This window comes from Anomalospiza imberbis, chromosome 3 (genome assembly GCF_031753505.1).
Source record: "Anomalospiza imberbis isolate Cuckoo-Finch-1a 21T00152 chromosome 3, ASM3175350v1, whole genome shotgun sequence".
Lineage (NCBI taxonomy): Eukaryota > Metazoa > Chordata > Aves > Passeriformes > Viduidae > Anomalospiza > Anomalospiza imberbis.
Genome location: NC_089683.1, coordinates 57,092,313 through 57,116,051, shown reverse-complemented (window position 1 = coordinate 57,116,051; position 23,739 = coordinate 57,092,313). Strand labels below are relative to the sequence as shown.

At 42.8% G+C, this 23,739-nt stretch overlaps 1 protein-coding gene across 2 annotated transcripts in view; it reads right to left on the bottom strand.

Moving 5' to 3' along the window:
- MYB (MYB proto-oncogene, transcription factor) overlaps nt 1-12,608 on the bottom strand; it is a 28,217-nt gene extending 15,609 nt beyond the window's left edge. Inside the window, exons 1-9 of one of the 2 annotated variants that reach the window (XM_068184542.1) lie at nt 12,442-12,608; nt 8,756-8,873; nt 7,046-7,117; nt 6,258-6,350; nt 5,643-5,863; nt 3,902-4,139; nt 3,031-3,111; nt 2,527-2,631; nt 947-1,204 (exon numbers count right to left, since the gene is read on the bottom strand). In XM_068184542.1, the coding sequence (XP_068040643.1) occupies nt 947-1,204; nt 2,527-2,631; nt 3,031-3,111; nt 3,902-4,139; nt 5,643-5,863; nt 6,258-6,350; nt 7,046-7,117; nt 8,756-8,873; nt 12,442-12,464 (1,209 nt within the window). In that variant the 5' untranslated portion in view covers nt 12,465-12,608. The remainder of the gene's footprint in view (nt 1-946; nt 1,205-2,526; nt 2,632-3,030; nt 3,112-3,901; nt 4,140-5,642; nt 5,864-6,257; nt 6,351-7,045; nt 7,118-8,755; nt 8,874-12,441) is intronic. The other variant, XM_068184543.1, reaches the window with a different exon arrangement.
- Nucleotides 12,609-23,739: the final 11,131 nt, after the last annotated feature.

The following is a 23,739-nucleotide window of genomic DNA, read 5'->3' as shown; positions in this document are numbered from 1 at the left end:
AGCAACAACAAAGTCTTTCCCAGTTCAATTCAGCCTGACCCTGTTCATGGGAGCAGCAACACTGTGGACACAATTTGTGTTTTCAATACATACCTTGATATTATCAAACTGTCTGACATCCTAATAGTGTTGCTGGCAACTGAATCCCTAAGAATGAGTCAAATTATGTCCTTACTATTTGCTTGCCCAGTGTTTTCTGCCTGGTATGATGATGGTGCCTTTTGTTACAAAAAAACATGTGTGCTGTAGACCAAGACTGGCCTCCTTCTAACATGCAATGTTGCTCTGGATGTGCTGAAAGGGAAATGATACCAAATGAAGCAGACATCTTTGCTTCTGAAGGAGGTTGCCACCAACAAACGTAATTCAACATGCTACTTCTTTACATGTAGTATCCCAGAGACTGCAATGACAGTCCATGTCATTGTCAGTGACATACCTGACATTTAAATGTAGTTTACAGTCCTTCACATATGCCAAAGCAAGTCTCTTAAACTTTAAAAAGCAGCTATTGAGGCTACAGCTAAAAATTCTAGAAAATGATGCATGAGCGGCCACACCCAAACCTATGGCACGTGCCATTTCAAGTATTAATAAATATCATTGCATTAAAATTTTTCATGGTATCTCTGATTGTATTATAAAGAGACTTAAAATTGAGAGATTGTTTCAAGCTCCTACTGTGTACCTTGCCAAAACTCACACTCCCATTCCAAGATGTAGCAGGAAAGGGAGACACCCACAAAAAGCCTATGCATCCATGCTTGAGGGCTTCATTTGCAAGCAGCTGAATTTTGTCATGTCAGAAGATAAGCTTCAGATCCTGGAGCAACTTGAAGTTACTCGGGAAAAAAAAAATCAATGACCACATTTAGGACAACCCCAGCTCCTCACCCCTTACGCCTTGACCATGCACAAATCCACCTGAGGCGGCGAGTCTACTTACGGAGTCTATTAACTGGAGTGTTTCAGCAAATTCTAAGAGATTCTTAACATTATCCAGGATGTTGCTCTGGTGAACAATCATGCACCGTGCAGGGGATGCACTTTCCTCAGGTAAGCAACCGTGATCCACCGGTGGAGATGGAGTACAGTGGTGATGCTCCCCCAAACAGGAAACAGGTGCACTGTCACCACTGGTCCTGGTACTGTCAGCAATTGTGGTGCTGTGCCAGCCGGGGTAGTTTGATGTGTGGTTCTGTGTCTAAAGGAAGAAGGAAGAAAAAAAAAGAAGAAAAGGGAGGGGGGAAAGGCAGAAGGAACTTAGCAATTAAATTGCACAAGGTGTCAGATGCCACTGGAGGAAAGATAAAAGTAGTTGCATCATCATCTAAAAGCTTATGCCTATGAAACAATTGTCAAGATGTTTCCTTTCATCAGTGCAAGATCTTGTTTTAAGTAATACTGGCATTGTATTTGTTATCCCAAAGTTACCTCATAATTTACTTCCAGGATTATAGGCATATGTCATTACTAGCACATAATCAATTCATACTTTGTTATTTCAAGTGCTTAAAAAGTCCTTTTCTGTAAGAAGCAAGAGATGGCAGGATTTCCCTACTGAGCGCTCAGCACTGTAGAAGGCTAAAAGTTTTTAGAGTTAGAGTTGCTTTTGTCTGATTATCTCCTTTTCTTCTGCTATCCCTGTCTAATGCTACAGCTTACACCAATGCAATGAAGGGGCTGTCAAATCAATGTGGTTAGGAAAGCAGAAGAACAAATTAACAGAAGTTTCTTTCCAGTGTGATCATGCAACAGAAGAAATTGCAAAACATTAACTAAAGTTAAAAAGTGGCCAAACTAACGTATCATGCATGCAATTCTTTTACTATTCTTTTAAATATTACCCAAAAAAAAAAAAAAAAAAAAGAATCTGCTGGCTGGCTATCACCTATCTTCAAAAATGATTTGGGGATTCTTGGCTTTGGTGACAGTGTTAAGTAGTTACACAAGGGTTTTCACACATTAACATCCAATGGCATATACAATGAAGTCTGAGAATTCAGTAATAGCCAGCACTTGCTCCACACATGCAGTTATGAAGAATCTAACATTATTCAGAGGAGTAAAATAAATTCTCAAACATGCACCAAGTCTGAAGCTTACAAAGCGTATAAAACACAGCTGAAGGAAAGAATACAACAGAGAAGAAAAACCTAATGCACAGGCACTACATTTTCATCACATGAAGCATTGCACACTTTCAGAAACACAGATCCTGTTATAGATTAAAGGTCTGTAGGATTTTCAACTTTTGTACAATCATCATGTTTCCAATATCACATCATGTTATGGAGCCCAATCCTGCTCCCACTTTACCAAGTAATATACCTGCAATTTTTTTTTTTTCAATAAAAGAATTTACGAAGCAGATCCAGATTACATATGTGCTATGTTTCATCCTTTAAAAATGGAAATACAGAGCCTTGATTAGTACTGAAGGCAGAGGGGGAGTAACAAGTTAAAAAGACAAGCACTGGGGTAAGGCTGCTATCCCTCCATCCAAGCACACAGTGACAATCTTACTGGTAATGCCTGCTGCCCTTTCAGTTCATTCTCAGTCGACATTAGTAGCAACTCTAATTCCTTTATTCGCTTTTCTTTCTCAGGGTCTTCATCATTATAGTGTCTCTGAAATTAAGAGTTAAGGGAAAAGAAAAGATAAAGGTCTGATAGGATGTAGCAACTAAAATGCTCATGGTTTGCCGACCTGTGGTTATAACAGCCAAATTAGATTCCAAGATGAAACAAATGTCAATTGTGTTTTCCACTACCAAAGTCTCTGCTGAATTTCAGTATAGACATTTGAAATGGAGAAAGTGAAGGCCATCACACCAACATGTCAAGTACTGCATTTAAAATCCACTTCAGAAGGAGCAATTATTAGCCATGTTAGAATTCCCCAACCTTCCCCATTTTCTTTTCACCACACTTAATACATTAAAATGTTTCCTTAATGTACAATGTCTGCATTTTAGTTTATCAAATATTTAAGAAATTGACTCTTGAAATAAGGTTCAAGTTATCTACCTGGATAGCTGCAGCAGCTGGCTGAGGTACATTGACAATATTTACATGCAGTGCTACTGGATACGGGATCTGACCAGGAACCTAGGTCAAATAGCAAAAATCGATTATTTCCATCATATTATCTGCTTGCATTGTTAATTTGTGTTAAACATACTTTGGTGTTAGGTACTTAATATTTGCAGTATGTGGAGATGAAATAGCAAAAAAATAAAAATGTTTACAAGAAAAGTAATCAAGTTTTTAGAAATATGATAGCAAGCATTGCAGAGGAAAAGAAAATTCATATATGAAATGTTTACCCATTCTGAACAAGAAAAGATGAATAATTTATAGACACATTTGTAAGGATTTTCTAAATTGAAGTGAAAAAGCAAAAGATGCAATTTATTATCATCAAAACCTCTACAATGCAACTGTCTGAAGCAGAAGACTGTTTCATTATTAATCATTAATAGAAAAGAAATCTGATTAAAAACAATACTTGTTCACTTGGTTCTGACAGGCAACCCACAAACAGCATACTACTAAAGAGAATGTGGGAGATTTTGACACAGAACACAGAATTAACCAGATTCAACTGATATTCAAGAAGTTTAATATTCACAACTCTAAGAAATATGTTAACTGCTCCCAAGATGTTAAACCACTGTACCCGGTTCCCCCACCTGAATGCCACCAGTTTGAAATGTACTTATTTTCACCACTGAACAAAGTAAAAGTCAAAGAAATCCTCATCTGACATCAAACACACCCAAGTCCACCAAGATGAAGAAAACCCTTCGTGCTGAAACCAGGCATGGCTAAACTGGACCCATCTGTTCAACAAGGCAAAACAAGCATCCCCCCTACACTGACATTTCCAGGCACTCACGTTCTGTGGCTCAGGGATGTGGTAGTAGGGATAGTCACTGCTCAGTGGGGGCTGGCTGGCCACCGGCAGCTGGGCGGGTGGTGATGGATTGTGAGCAAAGGCCATCAAGTGGTTGTTCTTCTGAAAGCCAGCAGCTGCTGAGGAATGGCAGGCTTTGGAGGACTCCTGCAGGTAGCCCTCCTGCTCAACCTTCCGGCGCATGGTGGAGTTCCAGTGGTTCTTGATAGCATTATCAGTCCTGCAACAGAAATACAGATGTTCAAGGAGTTTCAAATATGAGCATTTCCAATTCAGACAGGTCAATGGGCAGGGGACTGCTCTTGGCATTCCTGTTTAAATCCTGAGCTCTTCTCTGACCTTCCTCCTACCCCCATCACTACAGATGCTACTCCCAAGTTCTCAGGAAAGATGCTCAGTATAAAGATTAGGGAAAAAGAAAAATGGGCTACAGTTGGTTTACATACTTTTTAAACTAATCTTTCATGACTTACATCCTCAAATTGTAAGAAATTACTAATTTCATCTCCACGTCATTCCCATGAAAGTGAGGAGACAACAAAGGCTAATATCCCTTTGAGGCTATCCTAAAGGAATGACAACATCATCTTCCTCTATCTTAATATTTCAGTGGAGCCTTATTGTGTCTCATTACTGGAAAGAAAGACTATGGAGAACAGCTGTGAATAGATTAACTTCCAAGTAATTTTCCAGCTGGTCACCTAGACAGCAACAACAACATGCTGTACACACAAAATCAGTAAACAAAACTGTTTGGATTTTTCTTAGATGCAGAAAAACTGAGATTCAAATCCTCACGTATATGAGTCAGGAAAAACAAACTTACCAACTTTGAGATTTTTAAGAGTACGCTTTAAAACAGCTCTGCTATTTGAAAAACATCACCACTGTAAGTTATCATTCAAAGTAGTATCTGTGATGGGTGGAAGACACAAAAATATTTCCAAGGGCTAATTCCTTTCTTGTTATCTTCCAGAAGGTAAAAGCAGCCCAGGGAATGACTGTTTTAAGGGCTATCATGATCTTAGGCCTTATATTTAGGTCTATCAAGTAGCAGGAAGAAAAGTAGGAAGGAAAACCTCTCCCTTGCTTACATTATTTGCTTGCTTACATTTTGAGTCACTTTTAATCAAGCAAGACACTGAATCTTTGCGTTTATATATAAGCTGTACAAAAGCTTTCAGTGAGACAAATATTTCCAGGACCAGAGTTTGAGGAAGAAGTTCCTCCTATTTTACACATGGTTTTTTAACAGGTCAAAATCATCTGGATGATTCAAGAGCAATTTAAAAAGTTGAAGAAGCCTTCTCTTAAATAATTTTGAAAAAGTAGACTGGATTTCATGCTGAAAGCATACCCTTAGCTGAATATAAAATATGTTCCATTTGCAGAGCCTGATCCTTCCCTGTTAAATCGATTTAAATTTTGATAGTCATCACAGGCACAAATAAGACTGCACAGGAACCTCTTATGGTCTTGCTCTAGTTATTGGCTTTTTTACCTGTGGCAAACATTAAAAGCCTGTAAAAATAGTACACTGCTGCGGGTACTGACCAAACAGTGAAGTTCCCCACTGAGAAAAACACATATTGGTGTCACTGGCTTCCCAGGTTTTGATTCCAAAATTTTTTCGATTTATACAGTGCAGCCTGAGGTGACCAAAACAGACTGCTCAGACCTGCAGCTTTTTCCTTTTTTAAGAGCTAAAAGCATATGTCATTACCGTCCAGGCAGCAACTTTGCAATCTCTGCCCATCTGTTTCCCAGCCTCTTGTGTGCCTGGTAAATAATTCTATCTTCCTCTTCTGTCCAGGAGGTTTTCTTCACTTCTGGATTCAAATGGTTGTGCCACCTCTCCCTGCACTGTTTTCCAATCCTTCCCTTCAAATGCTTAGCAATGACAGACCAGCGCTTTGGACCGTATTTCTGCACGAGCTCTATTACCTTCAAAGAAGGACATAAAAACTGCCTGTATTTAATGATGCATGATGAATCAATTAATTGTTTTTCTGTGGTGAAGCAGTATTTTCGACAACATTTCTCAAAACTGCCAAAGTAAAACTAATAGCAATTAAAGTTCCCCACTTCCCATTCATATTTTTACCCAAAAGGAAAAATCTGGTAATAGTTAAGGCATTTCTAGACTGCAATTCTACATTACAGTGCTATAAAGCAACAGTAATTTATTTGCATAGCACACTTAGAAAGCACTACACGAATACAAGCTGCCTCTGGCCATAATAATGTTGAGACCACCAAAGTTTCCAGGAGTTTTGCCCCAACACTTGAAATCTGCTCATAAGGCATTAATCAGAGAGAAAGAAAACTGATTACCTACCCTTTGATCCTCCTCTTTAGTCCACGGACCTTTAATAAGTTCTGGGTTTAGTACCTTCTGCCATCGGTGCTGGCACTGAACATCTGTCCGATTCTAGTGAAATGTGAAATACACAAAGTGGACAACTCTTTAGAAAAGATGAAAGTAGAGTGAGAATGCTCTTATTTACACTTGTTTTGATGTATTTCACTACCAACTAAGACCACTAAACACCACAGAGTGATACAGTAAGTCTGAGAAGAAGGTGGTCAACTATCAATTTGTTCACCAAACAGATAAGGTTTCCATCGCTTCTGCATTGAGGACTCCATCACCAAAAGTACACAAATTTTATCTTCCCCATCTGCACAATACCTGGCATGCTTTCACATGCAGTATTTCAGCAACAGCCAAGCACAAAGCAATTTTCTTCAAAATCATACTTACAATTCACAGTTTGGGGTTTTTTTTGGTTTTTTTTTTTTTTTTTTTTTTTTTTTTTTTTTTTTTTGCTGTGCTGAGACATTTTGTTTCATCGTCACATTGACCATCTACTGTGCAAGTCCCCACCATCCCCCATTTTTGCTTGTTTGATTTTTTTCTAGCCCTTTCTGAGAAGTAAAAGGAAAAATAAATGTAAGGGTTTCCACAGTAATCTAACTGAATTTCTAAGGCCACCATTTGTGGAAGTTTTATATCTCCCCTGAAAATGTAACTATAAAGCAACCACTCCCCTTCCCCTTTATCAAGGAAACCCCTTGATAAAAAGTTGCTACTAGGCCTGGAAACAGAAACCAATATCCACTTACAGGAAGGAAATTGGCAATAACTTTCCAGTCTTCTGTGCCATTCTGCTCCACAAGCTTCTTCAACTTCTCATCCTGAATCATAAACCCCCCCCCCCCAGATATAATTAATATTGCAATCTCTTATTATCCAAATGAAATATTTTTTAAAATTCGTTCTTGTAGCTACTTATGCCTCTACTTCTGCTTTCTGAGCGTAAGGGAGGGTGGTCTGCAGACTCTGCATGCTTTTAATTCCTAAAGCATAAGATTTTTCTACTCCTTTGGATTTTGGTAGGTTCTTCACTGTGTTGCAGGAGAAAGACTGACTTCTGTGCAGTTCTTTGATCCACAATATACATTCCAATTTTACTCATCAAAGCACTGTAACTGTTATTCTTGGACTAGATTTACAGGAGGAAATGGGTGTTTAGATGCCAAGCATCAGAATAACCTTGAAATTCAGTAACACTCAGGCACTCAGCTACCTGGGAACCTCTGAAAATCACAGCCTTAAGCTTTATGTGTCTTGCAAGTGATGGAAGTTCCAGTGATTTGCTCATGGCCTATCTACCTACAATAAATGCACAATAAAACTAACAGCTCCTTTTTGCTCCTGTTCTCTATGAGGGAATTTTGCATACTTGTAAATAGCAAAAAATTTGGCCCAATCTTTTTAATGATAAGGCCAGAAATATAGACCCTAAAGACAAAAAAAAAAAAAACAATCTTATGTACTGGGAAAGATCAAGATAGAGTAAAACAAACCAGGAATGCCCCAAGAGATAAGAGGAGAAGAGTAATCCTCTCCTTCCTCAGTTAGCACCTCCCAGTATGCTCCCAGTTCATGCAACAGGACAATGGCCATTGGACCTCATGGCCATCCTTTCCTCCCTGGCCACGTCACAACCACATCCACCTTGTAAGGGCAGGCTATGATTTAAAATAAATGAATAAAAAAGCTTGCAAGGGGTGACCTGCCACTGTTTTTACATCAATACACATTGTTAGAGAAGAGAAAGTCAAAACATAACTCAAGAACTGTATTGTATTCCACAACAAACTCAAACCAGTTAAAAGGCTAAAAGAGATCCACCTGGCAAAGGAGTTTGATATCACAATTTTCCCAGAAAGTCAGCACAAGGGTATCACGACTAAAACACATTCTGACCTTGAAAAGCAAAATACATCTTGAATGCTCAGTTTTGGTACTGCTCGATTTCTCTCCTCCAGCTTTTACTTTGCTTCCACTTGGAATCATAACAGTGCAATTAAAGTGCAAAATTCCAGTGGTACAGAAGGACTGCACAGTTTTTGCCACAGTGGTTTGCTGCTGTGGGACACTGAACACACATGGGTTCTCGCATAGCAACAATTTCCAAACAGAAAGAGGCAAGTAGCAACAACAAAACACTGCTACAGGTGATTTGGAATCTGCTTCTCCAACAGGGATTACAAAGAGTTTCACACATCACATTCTTTAACACAGAGCATGGTGGAAATTAAAAGGTTGTGTTTATATTTTATTTAAAAGGTAAGAACTATGTTCAAAGTTAAATAAAACACTGAATGTAGCTAGTGAGTCAAAAAAGTTGTCCTCAGATATGGGACTGTCACTGAAGTAAGTTTGCAGATAAGCAATATGGTGAAGAACATGAAGCAACTTGGAGAAGAATGTGATCCATGTTCTCTCTTATCTTTCTACATGCAGGAGAGGAATGAACTTGGATTTACCTCTTCGCGAGTCCACCTGGTTTTTCCTAAGTGACGTTTTCCAGTCTTAGGAAGCAGACCATCATAGTCGTGATCATACACCTCAACATCTTCTTCATCATCATCACTACTATATATACTGCAAAAGGAAACACAGCCAGACAGTGGAGCATGAGGACTTAAGCCACTTAATTACAAAACACAAAAAAAACCCCACTACAATCCTTACAAAGGTTACACAGATAAAAGTTTTAAAACTTGCACAACAAGATTTTGTTCTGCATTCTGTTGTTCTAGTATTCTGAACTGGTTCTGCTGTTTTTGGTATCCACAGATACCGGCAAAGGCTGGCAACCTTCGTATTACTGTGCATGTTTAGACCTGCTCCCAATGTTAGATCAGTGGTGAATTACACATTTGGCAAACTTTCAACCAATGAAGGTTTCAAATTAAAATACAATGTTTGGGACAATAAAGACAACTAGAGGTTGTGTCCAGTACACGAGTACATGTTTAAGATCTTTAACTCGTGCCATACATTCTGATAAACATTAGTGTTTTTGTATTCTTAATACAGCAGATTGTTATACTGCTCCAAAATAAAACTGACTGTGTAGCAAAGCAAAAAGCTAAACAATAACCTTGTCTGAGAAAATGTTTATGGGCCCTATATGAGAAGGCACAAGCTTTTACAATAACTAAAGACAGTAAGTGGCAGCATTAACATGTAATAAGCTCTGCTATAAAATATGCCTTCCATTTATGGGTTTGGACAGATAAGTTTGTTTAATATCCTGCAACCAACAAATGAATGACTGAACTCTTCTATAGTCTCCATTTCTATAACTTTATTACCTCTAATGTATTTCTAAATCCCTCATACTGTTTTTGAAATACTCTGCTCACCTAATTCATGACTAAGGGATTTCCCCAGAGGCTATCTATGGGTAAAAAGGACTCCATGACTGTTTTCACAAACAGCACTTGCTCTACCTAGCTAACTAAATCTAAAAGAGTGTGTTTTGCAACAAGACGTGCCTTTCTGGTGGAGAGTATTTTACTTCTAACTTTTAAGGTATGAGCAGCAGTTCTGATACTTCAGCTAAGAGATGCTAGCCGTGAGTGTTAGAAAGGATTCAGTGTCATTAAGATTAAAACCTGTGATATATCTGATGGTATGACATGCTGTGGTATGTTAAAAGTATGACTAAGACATTAAAATAAGGCTATTTTGTAATAAAATTAACAGGCACTGTTTATGCTGTTAACCTGTTTTCAGGAGATGACTTTCAATTAAGTTGCAGTGAAGCACGGTGACTGTCAAGATGTGAACACCTCCAAAAGGCAAGCTGCTGAACATACATTCTTTAAAAGCACTGGGCTAATCACACCCTACATCTTCCTCCCTGTTTTCTGGCCTGTGTCATGAAAGAACACACTTAACATGCTACATGTAAAAAGTTTTTCACAGTCTGCTGTGATGCGTGTGGTCATCCTGCAGCCTCTGCTGGGTGCCCCTGACTCACCCACCCAGCCCATCGCTGCCATCCTCACTTCGCGCCCACCGCGTCGCAGTCCTGCGGCCCCACGATTCACTCCCTATTCCCCAGACCCCGTAACCTCTGGGAGTAAGCCCCGATGGAAGCTCCCACTCTGCACGCACCCCTCGTTGGCAGCTGGAGCCTCCCGTGCTTGAGCAAAAGCTCCCACGCTCCAGCTGCCACAAGTGCGGCTCCGTCCCCAGCCGCCGCTCAAAGCAGATTCACTTTTCTCAGTGACACACAGAGACAGCTGCGCCGCTGCCCATATGCCAAAGGAAGTTTTGTGGCACAGTTTCCAAGTAGCATTTTGAAAATGAGTTTTCTGTAGAAGGCAACCAGCAGGTACGCATCCATCGGCGGCGCTTCCTGCGCGGCGGTGACGGCCGGGCGCCGCAGGGAAACGCCGCTCTGCAGCAGCAGCAGCACAGCCTCTGCGGCCAACACGTTTAAGGACTTCAGTGTGGGGCCAGTTCTGTAACAGGGTTATTTAAATGACTGGGGCCTCGCTGGTACCGCAGAACCGAGCAAACTCCACTGTACTACCTGCGTTCTCCACCAGGAGAAAAGTGCCCGGGGATTCCGGGACGCTCGGTAGTTTCTTCAGTCAACCTGGCCCTCAGCGGTGCTCTAAAACTTTTTTTTGCACCTCCGGCTGCAGCCCCGAAGCCTTCCCCCAAGCGGCTCGGCACGGCACGGCACGGCACGGCGCTCCGCCCGGCCGGGACAGCGGGGAGTCCCCCGGCCGCCCATCAGCGCCGCGCTGCTCGCCGAGGCAACCGGCTTGTACAACGATACACGGGGGGAAAAGAAAAAAAAAAAAAAAAAAGGGGAGGTAAAAAAAAAGGAGGAAAAAAAAAAAAGGAGGTTTAGAGGAAATGACTCGCTGCTGTTACCGTGATTGAAGGAATTCGGGCACCAGCCCCGCGGGGCAGAGCCCGAGCCCGCGCCCGCTCCCGCTGGATCAGGCGGACACCGCACCGTGCCGCCCCGGGCTCCCAGCCCCGAGCGGCGGACGTGTCCCTGCGGGAGGCGCCCGCGAGACAGCGGCAGCCGTCCCTCTCTTTCGGGAGAAACGGGCCGGGTGATTCACCGCCAGCTCCAGCGACAGCCCCACTCTGACATTGAAAGTACAGCCCGGCGCTCGCCCAGCGGCTCGCCGCCTCTTCCCGCACCGCAAACCCCTCTTCCTTAGAAAGAACCCACGAAGCCCCCAGTCCCACCGGACGGGGCCGGCGCCCGGGAAGCGACAGGCAGGGCTGCGACCTTCTCCCCTGTCACAGCCAGCGAAAGGGGAGGGGAGGAGGGGAGGATGCCGGGCTGCAAAGAGAAAAAAGCCTCCACGTGTCCGACCCGCCGTCCCTGGCTAATTAGACAACAACTCCGCTCTGTGCGCCCGCGCGGCAGCGGGGCCACGGACGCGGCCACGCGGCGCTATCGCCCCGTCCGGTTCAGTCCACCGCCTCCGGGGCACCGCCGCCCCCGGCCCCTGGCGCGGCGTGGCAGGGATCACCCTGGCCCGGGTGCGCGGCAGGCGGGCGGCCACGGGTGACAGCTCCGGCCGAGCGCTCCGTCGGACTCGCAGACCCCCGCCCGCGCTGCCGCGCTCCGGCATGTGCCCAGTGGCGTGTACCGGGAAAAAGCTAAGCCCCTCAGGCCAGAGTCGCGCTTCCAAGGGCGACAGGGCCGCACGAATAAAGGAAACAAAAAGTTGAGGGAGCGAACCGAGTCCCCGCACACGCTGCCCACCTGTCGCCTCACCCGGCCGGGAATGAATGAATGAATGGGACAGGACGCGCTACCTGCCGCCACCGAGCCCGCCAGACATTGTCCCGCCTTGCGGCTGCGGGGCGCGCAGCTCCGTCGGGCTCCGCGCTGGCTCCTGCGGGCGGCGAGCACTGGCCCCCCGCAGGCTTGCAGCGCGGGGCCCGAGCGCCCCGGCACCGGCGGCTCCGCGGCGCGTCCCGCTGGGCTGCAGCTCTCCCAGCGCCTCCGAAGGAGGGGAGCGCCTCGGCACCGGGGGCGGAGTAGACCAGGTGCACGGAGGACGGGGGGCTGCCCGCCCGTCCGCCGGTTGCCTGCTGCCGCTTTCCCTCTCTCCCGTCCCGCGCCCCGTCTGACAGGCGCGGAGCGCAGCCGGCCGTCCCCCGCCCGCAGACGGCGGGTTACCTGTGCCGGGGTCTCCGGGACATCCTCGCACCGGCCGCTGGGGGAGGAGGACGGGGGAGACCGAGCCCGCGCCCGCCGCCGCGCCCTGCTGCCGGGCTGCGCCTGGGCGCTCCGCCGCCGCGCACGGGAGTGCCGAGGAGCCGCGGGAGGAGGAGGAGGAAACAGGTTGAGATTAAAGAGTAAACTCTGTAAACAGAGATGCCATCAAACAAAGGGCCCTTGGACACTCCCCCTCCCGCCAAATCTGGCGCCCCTGCAGTGCGCAGGCGCCTGGCGGGCCCGTGCCGCTGCGGCGGGGCGCGGGGCGGGCGGACCGGGGCCGCGCGCCCCACGGGGCCCTCCCGCCCCGCCCATCCCGCGCGGCAGCGGCGGGAGCCACCCGCGCCAGCGCCGCCGCCGCTCCCGCGCCGCGGGCACTCGACGGCGCGTCCGCGGCTCCCCCCCGTGCCCTGCGGGTGTCACTTACGGAGCTATCGGGGTGGGGGGCAGCCCCTCTCCGCCGTGCATGGCGGGTGGGGAAGGTGAGTCTCGCCGTGGGGCGAGAACTCTCGGGCGAGACCCCGCGACCAACCCCCGGCCCACGCAGGTGCCTCCCGCCGACGGGGGGAGGGTGGGCCTTGGCGGGTGCACCTGCTCCGCTCCCTGCGTGGCGTGCGGGCTGCAGCCCTCGGGGGCAAACAACCCCCGCTGGCAATAGAAAGGGAACTCGGAGGGGCCCGGGGCTGCCCGGGGCTTGACTGCGGTTGCCTGCCCGCAGGGGATTTCTGCTATAGTTCCCCTTGCTGCTGCCCGGCGTGGATGCTGCCTGCCGCCGCGGCGGCGGGAGGGGCCGCGGGTGTCCGATGAGCTCCAGAGAACACATTTTTTGATACAGAAATGAGTCAGGATGTGAAAAATGAAGAAACATGCAAAGTTCCCAGGCTGCGCTGCTGCTTGAAAAATCATGGCTTTGCAGCGGTTTTAGCGCACTCGCCCTTTCCTCAAAGGCCCGCGGCTCATCAATGAGCTGCCGACGGGGCGGGCCGGGCCGGGGCGGGGCCGCGGGGCCGCTCCCGAGCCCGCGGCGCCGCTGCCGGAGGGCCGTAGTGGGCTGCGAGGCGGGCCGGGCTGGGGCCGTGCGCTGGGCACAGCCCGCGGGCAGCGCCGCACCGCCCCGCCGCGGCGCTTTGCTCCCCAGGGCTCCCGCGGAACGCGAGTCACCGGCTCCGGCAGTGCGGGGATGGACGCTCAGCCGCGGCTGTCTCCCCGAGCGGACGCATCCCTCCTTGGGATCACACCTCGTGCTAAATTAGCCGGAGGGTGCGCGTCGTTCTTGTTTTGCCCTACCCAAGCCTCCGGTAGGAGGTGCCGTGCCTACCGGTGTCTGCCTACCTGTAAAATGGGTCTGCTGCACCGGGGACCAGTGTTAGTGCAGAGTGAAGGGGCTTTGTACAGTGCCATGTCTGCAAAGCATTCCTCTGCGAGGAAGATGGGGGATTAACACTAATCTGGAAAATTGAAGACTAATTCAGCTCTGTTCTACATCTTTGTATAAAATGCATTTTGGCATCAGCTGAGAACAAGGCTGCTCGTATCCATTGGATTTTTAAGTTTTGTAGTTTGGGGTTCTTTTCCCCAGTAAATATGTATTTGGGCAATGAAGGAGATCAGGAGGCCAGAGAAAATACAGAAAGATGTCTTAGTGTCCACAGTGTTGCCGGGTGTTTGGGATATTACTGTTGCAAAATCAAAACTGATAATAAGCCACAGGAGTGTAAATTCTGTGTGTGTAAAATATTCCTGAACCCTTTACTGAAAATTATTTAGAAGTAAGAGAGTTTTCTGAGTACTGCTCCAACACTGAGTGTTGCTTACATACACAGAAGGCCCAGAACTGGGCCTGTCATCAGTGGAGCTGTAAGGAAATGACAGAATTCACTGCATCTACTATTAAAGATATGTACTACTTCTCTGTCATGGAAAAAAAAACCCCAAAACATGTTTCACTGAAGCGGTGTGGTCATTTTGCCTACGGTATCCCAGAGAGGTACAAAAAAAAAAAAAACCTGTGCAGGTTATCTCTTTCTTCTTCTGCAGGAAACATTTTCCCTTATTGATTTTTGCAAATATTTCAGTGTTAACTGAGATAAATCCAACATCTTCCCGATTTGGATGTAAATTTGCTGAATAAATGCAAAGAATGTCTATTATTGCTCTCAAGACAGTTGTTAATATGCACAATTTTCTTCTGACAGTTTTTTTTGCAAGGCTACATTTCTTTTCTAGTGACTCTGAAGAAACACATTTTTTCATCCCAGATTGAAAAAAGAATCCACTACATTTGGTTTATAAGATTACATAAAATTGCAAATAAAACCCATCTTACTGTGTTCAAAAGAAAGACAGAGATGACACCTCTGCTCCAGGTTTAAAGGTTAATCTTCCACAACTCACTCTCCATATATAAACCCCACTAAAATCAGTAAGGTGTGTGCTTGCCCTCCACTGACGTTGCTTCATTCTTAATGTTTAAAATTTAGCTAGAAACAAGCCACAACTCTACAATTTTGCTTTATTTCCCAAGCATCTGTAGCTTGGGGGACTTCGATGTGTGAGGGTTCTTTGTAATATATTCTTGCCAAAGCCCAAAAGAAAAATCACCCTTCTACATCTCAACTTATATATCATATGCCTTAGCAGATTTCTTCTTGCATTACCCTTCCAACTTTATTAATTAGTGATGTCTTTGAGCCTATTTATAGTAATTGCATCAACTGACAGAGTAATTGTAAACAGTATAACTGCATGTTCTAGAGTTTTTTTTTTCCCTTACACGAATTATATAGGTAATTTAATAAAAGTAATTATATAAATGGTAAATACAAGTTGAATTACTTGATTTCCTGCACCTCCACTACAAACATAAACCTCAAGATGAAGTTTAAAAGCATGTGGAGAAAGTTTCAAGAATCCTGGTTAAATATCAAATCTGTTGATGTCAATCAAATCTAAGTTTTCTTCTTTACTGTTTTCCTGTTGCTATCTGCTGTTCAGCTGGCATGGCTTGGGCTGAGGATTGTCAACGTCAGTTAACTAGGCATAACCAAAGAGGAAAGGAATCATGAAGGAAGTTCAGCTGTGAGAAGAGCAATAAGCCTGAACACCAGTATTTTCTGAATGTACAGGAGATAGTTGCATACTTTTTTTTAGACTTTGGAAAATCTCAGCAGAAGTCTCTACATATGGGTTCCTATTTTTTTCTGCATTTGTCACAGAATCTGCAAGGAAACAGTGTCTAACAACTTGTATGATCACACTTGTTTTTTTCCTATCAAAAGTCTTATAAATTGCCACCTTTCCCTCCAGTGCAAATATATCTTAGAATTCAAGAAGCATTTTTATAAATATATGTTTATGTGTGCTTTTTTTGTTTACTTTCTGCATTTCTTTCAGCCTGTGTATCATAAAATAACAAGGAACTTTCACTTTTTTAGTTTCACTTTTAGACTGTAGTTACGGTAAAGTTTCAAATGCAGTTGTGGTATTTTTATAATTGAACATCAGTGATTTTTGGTATTTTGGCCAGAAATGTTTTTAATAAATATTGTTAACACATCTGAAGCAAAATAAAAATGTATGTTTTCCTTTGATGTAGACTTCCTCACAAGTTCCTCATAAAAGGAGATAAGAAGATTGATTAAAGGTTATGGGGAAGGAGGCAAGAGACTGGGGTTTAGTGCCTCTTTTATCATGTATCGGATTATGTCCAACAGTGTGCATTAATATTTTTGTTCCAGTAACCTGTTCAGGTGTGAGGGCCAGGCAGGTGTCTTCTTGAGGGATACCTGCCTCAAAGGTAGCTGGATATGTTAGCACCCAGATTTGCATGTGTGCTGGGACTCCAAGATCAGCAAACACTTAGGTGTGAGTGGCAGCCACCTCCCCTGCTGAAAATGGGCATAGCCTCATCCTGTGTAAGGCTGAAACAGATGGCAACAGATGTGGGCCAGCAGGAGATGCAGCTCCCTCCACACCATCACACTCATGTTTTCTTGCAGCCAGGCTGGAAAGCAAGAGAAAGGGTAGGAAGCTGACTGGAAACTTTTAGCAGCTGGAAACAAGATCTCTCCTAGGATATGCATCCTGTGCTTAGAGAGAGAGAAGTGCTCAGCTGGCTCCTACTCCAGCAGTGTAGATGGCGTAGCCCAGATCTTTAAGTCTATACCTCTGGTTTCTGCACATGCACATTTAGAGCCCTCTAGACCACTCTTATCCTGATTATAGCAGAGCAACTGCACTGAAAACCCACTGTGTTCTGGTGTACAATAGAAATAAGATAGCAATGGTTCAGACTTAGCAGTTGATTGCATTATATCTTTTTCTTTATTTATTTTGAAAGTATAGTTGACCTTAGGTCAGGTAGCAATAAGAATTCAATGATAAGGTGAAACTGAATCAATTGAAATTTTATAGAACTTGATGAAATTAGGATCTTGAATGAGGGAGCAAAGGTAAACCTTACACTCATCAGCAGAGGCTCTTTTTTGTGGTAAACCCTCTTTGTTTGTGTATGGCTTGAAAGGATAGCAATGCCTGAGGCCTTCCAACTGCAAAAATAGCTTACTATAGGAACTGAACATATGTTGTACAAAAGCTGTTTTTCATTTGTTCTGAAACAGGATGGTACAGTAGGTGCAAAAGGAGGCTTGGGGCAAGTGACACCCAATCTTTGGACACTAGCAGAACCCCATGTCCAGTTGGCTACCCCAGGATGGTGGGCTCAGTGGTGTTTCAAGTACAGGGCCTCCTCTGAAAACTAGCCTTTCTATGTAATGCCCTGCAACATCACACAGAACAATCTAATTTCTTTTTTAAAACACAGTACTAACAATGAGAAGCATTCATTGCACAGCTTCATCCTTTTAACCTGCAGCGGAGCACTGACATTCGAAGTAATAGAAAATTTGCGATATGGTGGGGCATTGACATTGAATGTTACCAGAATACCTGGAGCAACTTTCCAACTACTTTTCATCACACATGAGACTGTGTGATTTCTTGACTTTATTTTATTGCTAGCAACTACTACTTGAAAGGCCATCGTTATGTTTATGTATTTTTTATATATAAAATATGATGTGATAAAAATATTAGACAAATTTGATTAATAACAGGAGAGGACAAATAAGTGAAAACATATGCAAATAAGCTTATTTCCTTAAATTATTCCTTTGAGCATACTAATATGTCAAAGAACAGCAATATGCATTTCAAAATGATAAAGTGAACCCTATTCACAAAAGGAGTGATTTGCTTTATGTAGATGTTTACCTACAAGGGTGTGGTTACTATAATGTATGCCTGGCTGGCAAGCAGAGAGGCTTTTGTTCCCTGGTTGCTTTTAAAAGTGTCCTCTGAGGGAGGTGCAACTTTGCACCAGTTTAGCAGAGAATTCCGTCTGTTCCTTCCCTCCCGTTTTTGCTCTTGTAAATGCAAAGCAGCTCTGGTGCTTAAGGTTCTATAGATACACCTTGCTGTACCTGAAAGCAGAGCTTAATCTATAAATGGTAACAGTGTAGCTGAGACTAAACACATGTAAAGGAGTTTAGTCACTTATTTGTGCAATGCACAACACAGCAAGCTCCTATGGACACCAACAGTTTACATTTAGCCCTCTTTCACTGTCATGCAGCTGGAAAGGCCTGGTTCCCCATCACAGCAGTCTTTCTTCCCTCTTGTTCTACTGACTTGATAAATTGGAAGGAAATACAAGGTGATTTACACCAGTTTAAATAAAAGCATGAGCAGACTCTTGTCAAGTCCATTGTCTCTAAAATTAATTAATTTCTCAGGCTACTGGAAGATATGTAAAGGAGATTTATCCAGTGGTTCTAACTCACTGGTTGCAGTCATTTCTTACATGTTTTTTTTTAGATGTTAACCCATTATTAATCTCATTTTTTAGATTTGTCTTGGACACTTACACTTCTCACACAAAGCCCTATTTCCCATGTAGTCTTTTATTATCTTATTAAAATACTTTGTATTTTATATGCTTATAACCTTGCCCCTTCCAGACCTTATCCCATCATTTAACTGACTGCATACTGAGAAGTGAATCAATCTCTTCTTTTTCCACTCTCCTACATACTTACTCTATTGCTGTGGTAGACTACTGTAGGCTAGCTACTAGAGCCTTTCATTTTCACCATATCTGTTTTACATCCTCAGGCCCTATGTCACTCCTTTCTGTATTAGTCAGTAGGAGGTGCCAAAATATTGGCAAGAAAAGTAATTTTTTCAGGCCAAGGCAGAATTAATCACCTCCATTTCTGTGTCTTGCAACCCTTGTTACTCACTGCTGTTTAAGAGGTAGTCAAATTATGTTTGCAGTAAAGCTGTGTATACAAATATAACAGTGCTCCTTCCTCTCTTCCTTGTGCCCATAAGGAAGGCCATTCCTTATGCTGTCATTTAATTCCATGAAGTTACTCCTACATCACACTGTTAGCTTTTAAAGAAGTTTGCTGGATCTTAGAAGCAAGACCAAGTGGTTGAATAGGTGATTGCTATCACTTAGATAATTCTGAAGCCATCACTATGTTATTACTAAGTATTTGTGTCTAACAAAGTTTGGGTATGAACTTTGAAAATGTGTTCACCAAATATTTTTTAGCAATAATTCTTCAAATTGCATGTTTACAGGCACTGCTTTTTCAGCACTGGAAATAACTTCTATGACCTGCAAAAATATTTCCCAAGGTATCTTGTAAATCTTGTCAATTGACAACATCAGGCAACTTGTGGTTTGAGAGCTTAACCAGATAGGAAAAGGATAGTCAAAAATATTGAAAAAGCTTGTGCTCAGCTTCTTGAAGAGAGGGCACCTCAGCAGTGCTGGGTGCCCTCCAAGTTTTCTTTAGTGATTTGAGCCTTTATAGGATTTACAGGGAAAAATTAGCTGGAAACGTATCCTTGGTGGCTAATTATAAAATCGAGATGGTTTAGTGGACCCATAAAGAAAGTGAGTAGAACACCAGGTCTGTGGCCAAAGTGACATGCTGGCAGTGGTTGGCTTTGGGTCCTCTGCTGTGCAGTAACTACAAAGACAAATTGTGAAAATGAAATCAGCTTTGAAAGACAGGTGTCAAAGTGGAATTTTCTGTGCTTTCCTTTACTTCTCCCTTTAGTGAAGCCTGGTGAGTTATAAAGAAAATGATACTTGGAAGACTCTTTCATACATTTAGATACCCTGTTCTTTTTCTGTGCACTCTCTCACATGTGTAAAAGAAGCAATTAACTTTCACATTCACCCTTCCAGTGCTTTCATTACAGTCATTACTAATGACTGCACTTTCTGGACATGATGGTGTTTGTATCCCTATTCTTTAATGTTTTATTACTTCTGTTTTGTGCTTCCCATATGTTTCCGGGGAGAATTCCCTTCTTTCTTTTACTTGTCTTGTTTCTGCTTGCTCTTTCTGTGTATGCCAATTAATAATGAAGGCTATGCCTGTGTTTCCCCTCCCTATGGCACAATGTGGTTTTCTCTAGCTCTCACTTTTTGTGAAAAGTAGGCCATCTACTGTTGCTTTCTAGTATGGATTACAGAAGCCACAGCAAATGGCCATGCCATGCATATAGCTCCAGACTGGACTTCACAAGTGCCTATTCTCCTGTTTATTCGCACTTCTTATTTTGCAGGCATATTGTGATGTAATAGTTTCAATAGCAAACTGAAATCTTATTTCTTTTTTTTCCTTCTTTTGAATAGTAACCAATATAATTGGTTCATGTTCATCTGGCATAAACCAAGTTTTTTATTTTGTAATCTAGATAGTATTCAGTGTTCTGGTTTGCTAATCTAAAACTTTTCCTGAAATGAACATTTTTCATAGTTGTACATCGAGCATCTTTCCTCTTTCCCATTCCTACTGAAGTTAGAGGGCAAGAGATGACCACCTATTGATTTAGGCAGCTATTAGTAACAGTTTTTGTCAGTTTAGCACATCTTTGTTGTGGGGTTTTTTGTTTTAGTTTGGGGGTTTTTTCTTTTATTTTTTTTTTCATTGTGGTTTTGAACAGAAAAGTGACTTTAAAAATTGAATCTTGGTAGTACACATTCTCCATATGTCTTCTGAGTCATGTCTGGATAGTACACTAATGAAAACAAGTTCCAGTGTTGTCAGCACTGTAAAACACAAGGAGCCTTGAAAGGGGAGCTGGCCCATCATCTGCCTGTTGTACCACCGGGTCTGCATTTTGATTCTGCATCTGATTCCTCAGCTATTTTTGGAGATGCTACAGAAACTGAGCATTGACAGCATGCTAAATTTTTTATCAAAGGTGAACTTGCTGTGGGGGCAATTATTTGGTCTTCAGTTTGATGGGCATATTATTGCTTGATTAGGATCATATGCAGCCCAATACAGCTTTCCTGGTCTGTACTTTTAGGTCAAAGTTGGATATTCCTTTCTTTCCTTCCTATGAAAACTGACTGAGGGGCTTATCATACAACATTACTTTTGTCAAAAAAAATTCTTTATCTAGTGACCTATTAGTCTTAGTGGTGCAATAAAATATTTACTGCTTGGTTCATTAAGAATAAAACATGAATATAATAATTTTATTATGCTCAGTTAATTTTTTGTTCACTTGCAATTACATATTACTTATCAGTGCCTCATCTCTCTTTTAACATTAAACTGTCATTATTTTTTTAATTTCACTTTTAGGTAAGTTGCAGTTTTCAGGGATTTTCCCTTTTCTCAATTAGAAATATAAGGGATTGCAGTTACTCTGGGGAGTGAATTTTTAAAAATACACCTACTTTACATAAGGAAAATTACAGAACCATTTAATCTTCTCAAGTACCTGACTCTTTAAACTGATCACTAACAGAGAGGTAGCCTTCCACTGGGTGCAATTGCTGTGCAAAAAAAAAAAAAAAAAGAAAAATAAAGTAGGTAAAGGAACCTTTAGTAGCTCTGAAAATGATAAAATTAGGTAGATCCTTAGTGCTTTGTGGGTAGAAATATAAGACAAGTGGCGACAACTCACTTTTCTTTAACAAGACAATTAGGGAACCAGCTAAATTGCTGAGGGGTTTGTATGAATAAATAAAGCATCTGCCCTTACTGATCTATCACTTGTCAGATGTTGTTTTAATTTGATGAAGAGGCCAATACCTGCTTATGGCCCTGCTCTCTGCTCAAATATAATTGGAGAGCAGGACTCAACACTTAGGGTAAGGCACTAGAACACAACAATGGCAAAACACCAGCTAAGTGCCACCATGGAGCTGTGACAAATGACATTTCGATGGACATGTAAGAGCTATCTGATTACACTGGAAGGGCCATTAAAATTAACCTGAGATGCCCTAAATCTCAGTGTGGTAAGTTAACACACAGGCACAAATTCTCTCCTCCCAGGAGCCAGTGCCTTCTAGAGGTTGAGAATGAAGTTGAAGGCATTTACTCTGGGTTAGAGGAAATCTAAGTCTAGATGAGTTTGGACAGAACTGAGAAATATTTTTAATATTTCCAATATAAGTGGTTAAGTATTCAATGACAATGCCTAAATGGTCCATCTCTAGTTTTCAGACTTAGTCAAATGAATGTCATGAGCTTATCACAAGAGCTGCTTCTTCAGACTACTTTAAAAAGAGATAAAAATCACATACCAGTTCATGCTGTTCAAATTAAACATATTTGACTGAAGCAACTATGTATTAAACCTATTTTTGCTTTATCAGAGGTTGCTTTGGTGTCAAATCATGTGATTTTTTTTTTAACCTCAAGATACCTCTTTGCAAGAAATACAGGCAATGTTGCTGTTTCTGTTAAATATACAGTTTCAGGTATTCCTGATAATAACAAACTTCAGCATTTTTTGTAGAAAAGTACTCACATGATTTTTCTGAAACATATTGTTTTTGTTCCTCACATAAATTCTCATCTAAATGTTTCAGAAACAGCTGGACATTGTCAACATGGTCTGTGCAGCCTCTATCTTCTGTAAATAGGTAGGTCGATATGTAGAGCTTCTTGTAGTGTCAGTCACTGCGATGGCAAGTGCTTCTCTGTGAAGTCTGTTTTATTTAGCTGACATAACAGGAGCTGATCTGTACGTAACTGTGCCAAGGAAGGATCATCTTGTCTGCACATTTCTTCCAGTCTCTGCCTTTGCTTCAGGACATTGAGGGCTGGTGATAATGCAGTAGAAATTATATCTTGCCAAAAAAGCTTTGAAACCTTGCCCTATAAACCCTGTTTTTTTTTTTTTCTTTTTTTTTTTTTTTTTTTTTTCCAGTAATAGTTCCTCTGGAATTCCCCAGTAAGAAAACATACTCTTAACCTTCCTAGCGACATTTTAGTTGTACTTGACAATCACACAGTTCATAAGTGTTTTGGCTAATATTCTAGCCCAGCTGGCTATTTCTCTCCCTCTAGCACACAAAGATTGATACCCACCCTTCTAGTCTCCCTCAGACAAAGCTGGTATTATCAGAAAATCACCTTTGTTTTTTTTACTGCCTTACTAAAGTGTCAGAATTCAGAGATTCTCATGCTTTTTTTACATGCTGTAGGCCACTCTAGAAATGGTGAGGTTTTCAGCGGTCTCTGAAGGCCTCAGGGCCATCCTGTCTTCTATTTTCAGCTTCCTCTCCAGGTTTTAGGGATTACCCATAACCTATAAAAAATATGGTTTTTTTTGCTTGTAGCTAGCAATTCACTACTGTTTGAAAAGGCAGTCATGACTGTTTACTCTACTCTGTAAGGTCCTGGCAGGCAAATGTAGTTCTGTTGGTTTTGACTTTCTCAAAGTTCAATGGCCTGTAGAATTCCCTGACCCTCTTGTGTCTGTGCTTTCTTCCACACCATAAATATGTTAACATTTTTGTTTCTGTAACTGGGTGACAGGTTGGGCTATCCATAGTTATCAAATCTTTCCATAAGAAAAGCTTTGGAGTAATTTACCCCAATATTGTATTAACAGAAATTTTTGTGTAAGGAACAACTCACAAAAGCTTCACATGATTTCATAGAAGAGAAGAAGGAAGGAAGGAAGGAAGGAAGGAAGGAAGGAAGGAAGGAAGGAAGGAAGGAAGGAAGGAAGGAAGGAAGGAAGGAAGGAAGGAAGGAAGGAAGGAAGGAAGGAAGGAAGGAAGGAAGGAAGGAAAAGAAAGAGGACAATTTTACTTTTATGTGGAAAGGACCAGTACCATACTTTGTGTTACAAGAAACATTTTCAGGCAATTTGCTACACTACACAATTTTTTAAAATGGGGTTGGAAAGGCCCCATCATTCTGGGTT